Source organism: Miscanthus floridulus, chromosome 18 (genome assembly GCF_019320115.1).
Source record: "Miscanthus floridulus cultivar M001 chromosome 18, ASM1932011v1, whole genome shotgun sequence".
Taxonomy (NCBI): Eukaryota; Viridiplantae; Streptophyta; class Magnoliopsida; order Poales; family Poaceae; genus Miscanthus; species Miscanthus floridulus.
In genome coordinates this window covers 35,455,706-35,464,946 of record NC_089597.1, presented here as the reverse complement: position 1 = coordinate 35,464,946, position 9,241 = coordinate 35,455,706, and the positions used below count along the sequence as shown (strand labels likewise).

Genomic DNA, 9,241 nt, shown 5'->3' with positions numbered 1-9,241 from the left:
AGGACATTTGAGGCTCCACTTCGGCTCTTCCCATCGCTACCCTCCTTTTCCTTGACTCCGCCGCCACCGTTAGCCGCAGTCCACGCCGCCTCTAACTCCACCGCCGCCTGTACCCGAGGAAGAGCACGGTGCGGCCTCTACCTTCACACGTCGTCGTCGCCAGAGCCTTTTCCCCAAGCCCCCTACTCTACTTGTGCCGATCTGTTGGTCTAAGCGACCCGCTGCCATCGCCGTAGATCACCGTCGACGCTGCTGTCGTCGACGAGCTGAGCCTCTGGCTGGGCGCCCTCGCCGTCCACCGCGACCATCTGCCACCAAATCCGTTTGTGCCGGAAGGGGCCATGTACGCTTCATCCGGAACCCCTGATTCCTGTACTGACTTGTATATGTATCCATCCGGCAACCCTGCCGATTCCTGTACTGACTGTAAAATTGCATGCAGTTTGGGTACTCTGGGACATTGGAGCGACATGGATTTGCAAGAAACAGGATGTAGGTGCTGCAGCATGACCCATTTGACAAATGATTCAAGAACTATGGATTCCTTGAAGAACTGAGTGTACATAAATGTAGATGTTTTGAAAGGACCGACAGATTATCAACAATTGTATCAGTGTAGAGTTCATTGATACTTGTGAAAATAGTGGTTCACAATAATAATATAAAATGTGTTTTTTATCTGAAATATATTTGGATGTTTTGACATCAGCAGTGGATTGGATGTCTGAATAATCTCATTGTTTCTCTGAAATGCATTGTTCTGAACAGGCTCCTATTCGGAGCAAAGTCTGTAAGGCTCCTATTCAGAGCAAAAGAGACTTCCTAACAGCAAAAGAGCAAAATTACATAGATTGATGATTTTGCACTCCATCAAAATGTAACTTCCTAACAGCAGTTTGCACTGTAGCATCTTGATCAACTCCCATTAAGAGGCTTGTGTATCCTCCTGGTATGTATGGAGCAGCCATTGCAGAAGGATCTGCAATTAAATTGAAGTGTGGCATTGTGGAATTAGCATATCCACCTTGCACGAAAGGAGCATCCATGGCTGAAGATGGCCCAGCATTAAAATCCTATCATAGCATAAGAAAGTGTTCACAAATCATGAATGTGAGGGAAAATTGAGAAAATAGCTAATGTCTTACAGTTATTTGGTTTGGATCAGCACGTTCATCTCTTGTTTGTACATCATTAGTTTCCAATCTTCACCTACAATGAAATATATATGATGATGCAAGATTTTTTAAAAAAAATTGTAGACATAAGCAAAAGTTAGTGGGCAGGTCACTACCTTTCTTCTGAGCACCCCTCTTCTTCTTCCCTGCCTTCTTTTCAATAGCATTTTTAAAACGTGTATTCTTTGGACCTTTTATTACTTGAGGAATTTTAAATGATATTACACCATTTAATGGTTCTCGGACACTTTCAGTTGGAGGAACCTCATGCATCTCACTTAGATAAGTATCCGCTTCCAAGTTCAAGTTATGTATGGCTTTCTGCAATTTATCAAGAAGTTCTTTTGACGACGAACACTTCAATGCAAGAGACGTGGCCTGTCGAGATATAAGTGTTGCTTGTGTTTTCAAATCTCCCTTCTCAGTTCCTTGTTTCTCAATATAAAATCCAGTTTTTGCATATTTTGTCCATCTAGGCAGTATATATTGCAATGGCAATTTGTATACTCCATTCATATTGAAGACTCTAGGAGCATGCTTGCACAATAAACCTGTAAAATATAGTTGCCAATTTAATCAACCTATATTACAGGTTACAATGTATAAATTGAAATGTAATAGTATACATATCTATCGATTCAAACATCCGGTAAGAGCATGTAATAATGGTGGAATCTTCAGTGTTGAGTACTACTGTTACTCCACGATCGGATTGCACATGCTTAACAAAGAATGTCAAGTTTGTCCCCGCAGCTTCCAACAATTCACAAGACAATGTAAACTGTCTTTTAAATTCTTCCTCAAACTCAGAATACATTCTCCTTGTATATGATTCGGCTGCAGTATTCAGCATAGGTAGATTTGGAATGTATGTAACTGGGTTCTTTTGGCGTGACTTAAAATCAGCATCCAACTCATTTGCACAGAGACTAACTACAACCTTCTATCACATTCTACAAGGAGTTCCCAAAGACCGAGTTTCCTATGAAATCTTTTCTTGAAGACATTATTCATACCTTCACTCCTTTGGGTCGAGTTCATGTCTGCTGTAAAAGAGTCACGGTATACCGCAGCCCACTTTGCCCTCAAAGCATATGGGTTTGTCATCCATGAGTTATCCTCTAGGTTGTATTTAGCCAACAATTCATGCCATTTCTCTATGAAGTAAGTCTTTGATATGTCTTCATACACATATTTTTTTGAAATCAGGTAGGAACTTGTTATCCGACGCATGAATTACATGACTAAGATGTTTAGCAGCATTTAAGCAAATGTGCCACAAACAAAGATGGTGGCTTGTATTTGGGAATACATAAGCAATTGCTGCTGCCATAGCTACATCTTGATCTGTAAAAATTGTGCTGGGGTGCTTTCCTGACATTGCCGTTAGAAAGGTTTCAAAAAGCCAAACAAATGATTCAATAGTTTCATTAAATAGAAGTGCACACCCAAAAATTATTGTTTGCTTGTGATGGTTGCAGCCAAGAATTGGAGCGAAAGGCAGTTTGAAATGTGGTGTCAAATGACACAGCATCACCAAAGCATTTGTAATCCATAATATACTGACCATCTACCCAGAAGAAATTTGCTATACAACCATCTTTCTTGTCTACCTGAAATGCATAAAAAATGTAGGCTCCTGTAACTGTTTATTTCTCAGATATTCAGACAGTGTTTATGCATCATTGGCTTCTAAGTAGTGTCTATGCTCGCGACCAATCTCATTATCGCAATCCATCTTAGCAAATGGTATGTTTTCTTCCCCTCCATAAAATTCCTTCATGAACTCATAAACTTGGGCTGGCTTCATTCCAGCTTCCCATATCTACCCATTTAATTTTCTATCTGCCTCTATAACCTGTCGTTGGGACCTCAGCTTGTGGGCCTTATTTGGACTAGCATGATAATGATTGTGGCCTAGTACAACCTTTTGCATTCTCCAAATCCCCTCTTTGCTGATACTAAACTCAACACGAGCATCACAATTCGTCCTTGTAATGTCCTTTTATGATAACTCATTTTCTCGATGTCCTTGGCTACTCTAAACTATATATTTCTAACATATACTACCATCTTGACGGCGCTTTGTCTTTATCTTTCTAATACTGAACTCAACCTTGCCGGCATAGGTGTAGTACATCACATAAGCATGTTCCTCGGATTGAAAAATCATTCCAACTTCAGGAGTGATCAAATTTTGCCTAGCTTTATAATCCACCGTCTGTACATATCAATTTTCAATTAAAGGTGTACTATAATAAAGCAAAATATCATATATTCTGTCAAATTTGTTACTTATATTTTATTACTGGTCAGGTACTCCATTCTCCACTGATCCAGACGTTTGTGAAATGGTGCCGATATGATGGTCTCTACTCCCATGGTAACCGTGGTGTTCCGTGAAATATGTGCACTATATGTCAGAAACCAAACAACATAGAAGAAAAAACATTTGTTCAAAAAAAAGAAGGCGATCTAAACAGATAACCAACCTGTGTTTGTTCGTCTTCTCGATGACCATCAGCAACAGTATCAACTTCTAGTGCACGTGAATCCTCCATGAGAGAAGAAGATGCCATCAGGTCAACAATTGTGATTCCGTCTTCTTGGCCTCCAACGTTTTCCATGGAGGCGGCTGTTGGTTCATCCATGGAAGCGGCAGCGGCGGCGGCGGCGTGCAACTGGTCTAGGGCTCAAGGCATCGATCTGTTGGGGCGTCGTCTCATATTCAACATGACTTTGACGAGGGCTAAGTCGATGGGAGCCGAGCCGTCTGCCGATTGGAGCCGATTGGGAAGCTGAGGGCCCAGCAGATTTTAGCTGTCGTCGGATTGAAGGCAAGTCCACGCGTCAGCCATCCAGCTGGGGGTCACACGAGTGGCACACTGCAACCATCGCCCATGCAATTTTTTTCCAAGCATAACCTTGAAATATTTTTGCTAGTTTTCTTTATTCGCTTGTGACATAAAAATATTGTTTGTATTATTTTTATAAGTTTCAATGATTTTCATAATCCATTTAAGAATTAGATAAGAAGTAGTATATTAAATATTAGAAAATTGCATTGTGGCGAGTAGCGTTGTACATGTGCTTACGTGCCGTGCGGGACAACCCAGCTTGTCGAGGTCCTAGGCCCCGTTTAGTTCGTCGGCAGATTTGGCGCCGCCGGAATCGGTAACACTGTAGCGCACTGTAGCGTTTCGTTTTTATTTGGTAATAATTGTCCGATTGTTGACTAATTAGACTCAAAACGTTCGTCTCGTAAAGTACAACCAAACTGCGCAATTAGCTTTTGATTTCGTCAACATTTAGTACTTCATGCATGTATCGCAAATTTGATGTGATGGGAAATCTTCTTTTTGCATAGTGCCAAAATTAGGAATTTGGTGGAACTAAACAAGGGCCTAGGCATGCCGTGGGCATGGCTGAGGGCGGCGCTCGACGTCGGCATGGCTAAGGGTGTGGCGGTGGCTGAGCAACTTCTCACCTTGCATCGGCAGTGGCCGAGCGACGGCTCGCCTTGGTGACTGAGCCAAGTGGTGGCTTTTTGGGTGGGTGGCCACACCACGTGCCTTGTCTCATGGTGTTGATGGTCGTGAGCTTCGCGCCATCTCATCCTCTACCTTCCTCTGTCTTCTCCCCTTATGTGCTGGTTCATACGGTGGTGCTCGCTTAGCACGGGGGTGCATGCTGGCAGCTCTGGCCCGCCATAGCGACAACTTCTTTCTGTCCTATTCTCTTTCCTACGTGGAATCTTATAGATAGCGATAACTCCTCTCTTCTCTATATCTTATAGATAGCGGCAACTCTTGTTTGCTCCATTCTTTTTCTTATGTGGAATCTTATACAGTGGGTTCACAGCGACGACTTCTCTCTGCTCTATTCTCTTTCCTATGTGCAATCTTATAGATAGCGACGACTCCTCTTTGCTTCATATCTTATAGATAACGACAACTCGTCTCTGCTCCATTCTCTTTCTTACGTGGAATCGTATAGAGTGGGTTAACAACTCTACTGTGGGTGCTCAAATGTATTTGATGGGGAATGACGATGGCGGTGTCAGGAGCAGATTGGAAAAGAGAAAATTCCTTGTTTGACACCGAAAAAAGTTGTTCCCAAATTAGCACCTAAAGTTGAAATCTTATCTGACCTCATTAGAAATTGTAGTTCCTAAAATGACACTACCGTTAGAATAGCTATGTAACAGTGTTAACTGAGGCATGAAAAGACGATTAACTGAGGCATGAAAAGACGATTTTGCCTCTCCTTCAGTTTTTAGTACAGGGCGCCTTCTCTCTCGACGTACAGGGCTGTTGTTGGCTGGCACGAAGGTGTTTTAGCGCCAATTTATGGATGGCTGCTGTTCCTGGAGTATAAAATTGTTGTGGTGTTTTTTTCTTTAAGACTATTTTTTGCACCTTTTTTTGGGCCATTTGTGCACCTTTTTTTTGACCATTTGTGCCTACGACGCCTGCCCTGGCTGGTGGCTGGCTGCGCGACCCGCGCCCGCCCTGGACGCGCCGTCTGCGCGCGGGGAGCCGGTCCCGGCTTCGGCTGCGACGCTCGCCTCGGCCGCGCTTGCCTCGTGCAACGCCGCCCCATCCTCCAAGCTGACGCCGGCGAGCATCTAGGGTTAGGCGAGTGCCGGTCGTGGCTTCTCCACGAGTCGGAACGGAAACACCCGACCCCCTTCTCTGCTTGCATGTGTAATGAGCCAGGGAAGTCTTTTTACCAGTGGCCCCACATGTAAGTTAACCCTACAGTAGGTCTAAAGTGACGGTAATGTCATGTTTGGAACGAAAATTTCCAGTGAAGCTAGATAAGGAAGATTTCAACTTTGAGTGCTAAATTAGGAACAACAAATTTTTCGATGTCAAATAAGAAATTCTCATTCGAAAATGGAGAAGGGCAGGTTCATGGCTGCAGTACTGCACCATCGAGTCGTGCGATGATGCGCATGAATATGGTGTGGCTTAATCCATTATATTCTCACTCCTCATTTTTTTGTGGTTGTAAGATAGGATTGCCTGATGTATCATGTACCATTACCTCGTTCCAACAAGCTAATAATTCGTACTACTGTGAGAAATAAATCATTCTATCCAATTTGAAGAATAGACTTACAATGGACCACCTGATCTAGAATGGTTTGGTTCTTGAAACCAAACAACTTTCCTTTGTTAGTACAATTATCCTTTGTCAGTCGTTGGCAGCGGGTAGCATAAAAGGATGTTGAATAATACCAAAATGAAAAGAAACGACGCTTCAACTGAAAGCAGGATAATGCACAAGGCAGCAACCATCACACAAGGGACCTTTAGCTTCAATATTTGTACAGAGAATTTATCGAAGATATGAACTAGAGCATGCTTGCCACAAGTAGCTAGCCCAACAGAATGCTGATTTAATGAGCAATGCACAAGCAACTCCTAATTGAGGAAAAATAAAAGCATCTTACTGAAACAGACTGCTTGAATCTTCCCATCACTCACATGATTGTAATATCAAAATTGACAGAATAAACTCCTTCAGGAACATGAACGGCAGAAAGGCAGTCAGGCAGTGTACCATGAAAATCCTGGGCTCCTATTAGTAATTTGCCCACCTAAAACTTATAACAAGCACTACCGGTACACTTGGGCACAACACTATGATTCCCGGCTTAGCAAGTTGCTCTCGTTCAGAAGATGACAACCATCCTCTAAAAAATTCAACGTATAAGTAGGGTTGAACTCATGTAATGAATACAATTGTCTCGGTGAAGAATGATTGTTTAGTTATATCTTAATATGGAGCTCATGCACTGGCCTTCAATGCAGCCTCCTCCATAGCAGGAGCTGGTGCTGGCGTGACACCTCCAGTTGTCGGCCTGTGTGATTGCAAAAGGAGGGTTTATGAATCATCAGTTTTTTCATCCTTCTAAAAAGTTGATGTATGTTCTGTTACACTACTCGCAAGACACTTACAGTCCAACCATGACTTTGAATGCATCATAAATACCCCACTGGGCTCCAGTAAGAGTACCGATCATCACAATACGAAGAGGAAGACCACGAGTGAAGAGGCCCCAGAGGCCAAGCTTCTTAACAGCCTACAAAATATACAGCAAGTAGCTGATGAACATCACAGCCAAATTGGAAAGAAAACTAAACATCTTAAGCAGGTGACAGGTAGAAAGTGCTTACATCACCAACCGTAGCACCCTTGGCATTGTTCAGGAAAGAGACCAAGTTATCAGCAGGGTGAGAAACAATGGCACAGAAAACACCAGCAATGTAGCCACCGGCAAAGCTGATACCCAATTGGAAAGGTTTGCTACACTCTGACTTTGGAACAGGAACAGCGTTCTTGTAGATAAGTTCAACAATGGTCTCAAATGAAGCAAACTTCATCATCGTATCTGAACAGAATCAGGTCAAACATAAATAAACAGCTGCCAGAAGCACAAAGTATCTTCGTTTCAAAAAAAGAAAAAAGAAAAAGAAGCACAAAGTATCCGGCACAAATATCAAGTTGAAGTGCAGTAATGATGTAGTCTTAAAATAGGTGTTGCACTTGATCTCCTAAAGTTAAGTCAATAAACACAACAGAAGCAAATATCTGTAGTTCTGTCATAAGTCAATGCAAAGAAAAACTACTTCAAAACGCAGAAATTTAATGTGTTGAGCATGTCTATATTATAAGGCGAGTAATTCCACAATGTGTAATACAAGGAGAGCTTTTTTCTTATTTTAAAAGTGAACAAAAAGTAGCCTTTGCTACTTTTTGAAGCAGCATGTGAAGAAATCATAACTCTGACAATACTAATAAAAATATCGTGGAGGTTGACTAGGTTTCATTTAACCTTTTTCTTCACTGTGGCAGGAGAATGATATCAATCATTGTTCAAAACATAAAAATAATGGCGATGGAAACCATGATTTATATAACAACTACAATTCAAGAACAATGAGGCGTATATACAAAATCAGGTTAACTCCGATTTGCTTTTATAACAAAAAGAGGTTAATAAAAATGGTCAGTTTTAAACTCAATGAAATCAGAGTACTACAACTTATCAAGACGAATTTTAACTCCATGAATATAATTTAAATCAAGGCCATTCAAAAAGGTAAGAAACATTATATATTATATAAAAAGAAAAAAAAACAAAGTAGAGGTGAACTTTCATCCAGGTCATCAAAGAGGAATGAAAACATGAACTATGAAGTGCAGTTGTGTTACTCATACATCTAAAGTTTGAAATGGAAGGCACAAGGCTCGTGGCCTTGTGGGACTAACATATGAGGCTAACTGAGAGAAACATATTGGTTAGGTTTCAGCAGGGTTTGGTTTGGAAAAGCACAATTTCAAGCAACCAAATGTCACCAAATCAAAGAGACCAATAGATTACAATGAATACAACTAACATGGAGAGCCATTAATATGAAACGTTGCCAAAGGGCCCAAAACATACAACATGGAGAAAATATCAACATGACATATTAACAAAACAAATAAGCTATCCAGATCAGATTTACTTACAAGGAATCTGACGACCCCAGAGAGGGACAATTCCCTTGTAAAGCCTGCAGGTTTGACAAGAAAATGTTCACACAAAAGGCACTATTGCCAACAGAAATAAATTAATTCAGATTAAAGAAAAACAAGGTTAGTTCCTAACCCCAGGGCACCCTCAGATTTGATGAACTTAGGGAGTCCATCACTGAGACCACGAGCAAATCCAGGTTGTGTCTGCACACGGACCTTCACGGCTTCAAAGGGGCAGAGAGCCACATCAGCAATCACCTCAGCAGAAGCCGACCCAGCCAGGTATATCAGGGTCTTGTATTTCTGAGCGTACTCAGGCCCAGCAATATCTGAGTAGTATTTCTTAAAGAATTCATAGAATCCAAACTTGCAAGCTCCCTGAGCACTGTAGCCCAGCAGGGTGGGCACCCACCCCCTGAAGAAGCCCCTCACTCCTTGCTCCTTGGCCAGTATTCCAAAACCAGATGTGATGCTCTTGTATTTTGCTGGATCAATCTGAAAAGTTTATCAAAATGCTAAAGTCAACTTTTTTTTGA

General features: G+C 41.7%; 2 protein-coding genes and 1 pseudogene across 2 annotated transcripts in view; all 3 read right to left on the bottom strand.

Annotated features, from left to right (window-relative positions):
• Positions 1–842: 842 nt before the first annotated feature.
• LOC136523653 (protein FAR1-RELATED SEQUENCE 5-like) lies at positions 843–3,826 on the bottom strand (annotated as a pseudogene).
• A 2,638-nt stretch (positions 3,827–6,464) lies between these two features.
• LOC136521687 (mitochondrial phosphate carrier protein 3, mitochondrial-like) lies at positions 6,465–8,927 on the bottom strand. The gene is made up of 5 exons (XM_066515443.1): positions 8,839–8,927; positions 8,700–8,743; positions 7,361–7,575; positions 7,142–7,266; positions 6,465–7,044 (listed from the first exon to the last, which is right to left on the bottom strand). Exons 3-5 carry the CDS (start codon positions 7,568–7,570, stop codon positions 6,972–6,974), a joined length of 408 nt encoding a protein of 135 aa, XP_066371540.1. The 5' UTR covers positions 7,571–7,575; positions 8,700–8,743; positions 8,839–8,927; the 3' UTR covers positions 6,465–6,971.
• Positions 8,692–9,241, bottom strand: part of LOC136523652 (uncharacterized) — a 10,539-nt gene continuing 9,989 nt past the window's right edge. The window contains exons 4-5 of the mRNA XM_066517265.1: positions 8,839–9,200; positions 8,692–8,743 (exon numbers count right to left, since the gene is read on the bottom strand). Of these exons, the coding sequence (XP_066373362.1) occupies positions 8,692–8,743; positions 8,839–9,200 (414 nt within the window). The remainder of the gene's footprint in view (positions 8,744–8,838; positions 9,201–9,241) is intronic.

Excerpts from the sequence above, each read along its gene's own strand:
- LOC136521687 (XM_066515443.1), bottom strand. The coding sequence starts at position 7,570 with ATGATGAAGTTTGCTTCATTTGAGACCATTGTTGAACTTATCTACAAG. Across the intron at positions 7,267-7,360 it reads AGGGTGCTACGGTTGGTGAT|GCTGTTAAGAAGCTTGGCCT; the intron begins GTAAGCACTTTC and ends TATATTTTGTAG. Across the intron at positions 7,045-7,141 it reads TTCAAAGTCATGGTTGGACT|GCCGACAACTGGAGGTGTCA; the intron begins GTAAGTGTCTTG and ends GCAATCACACAG.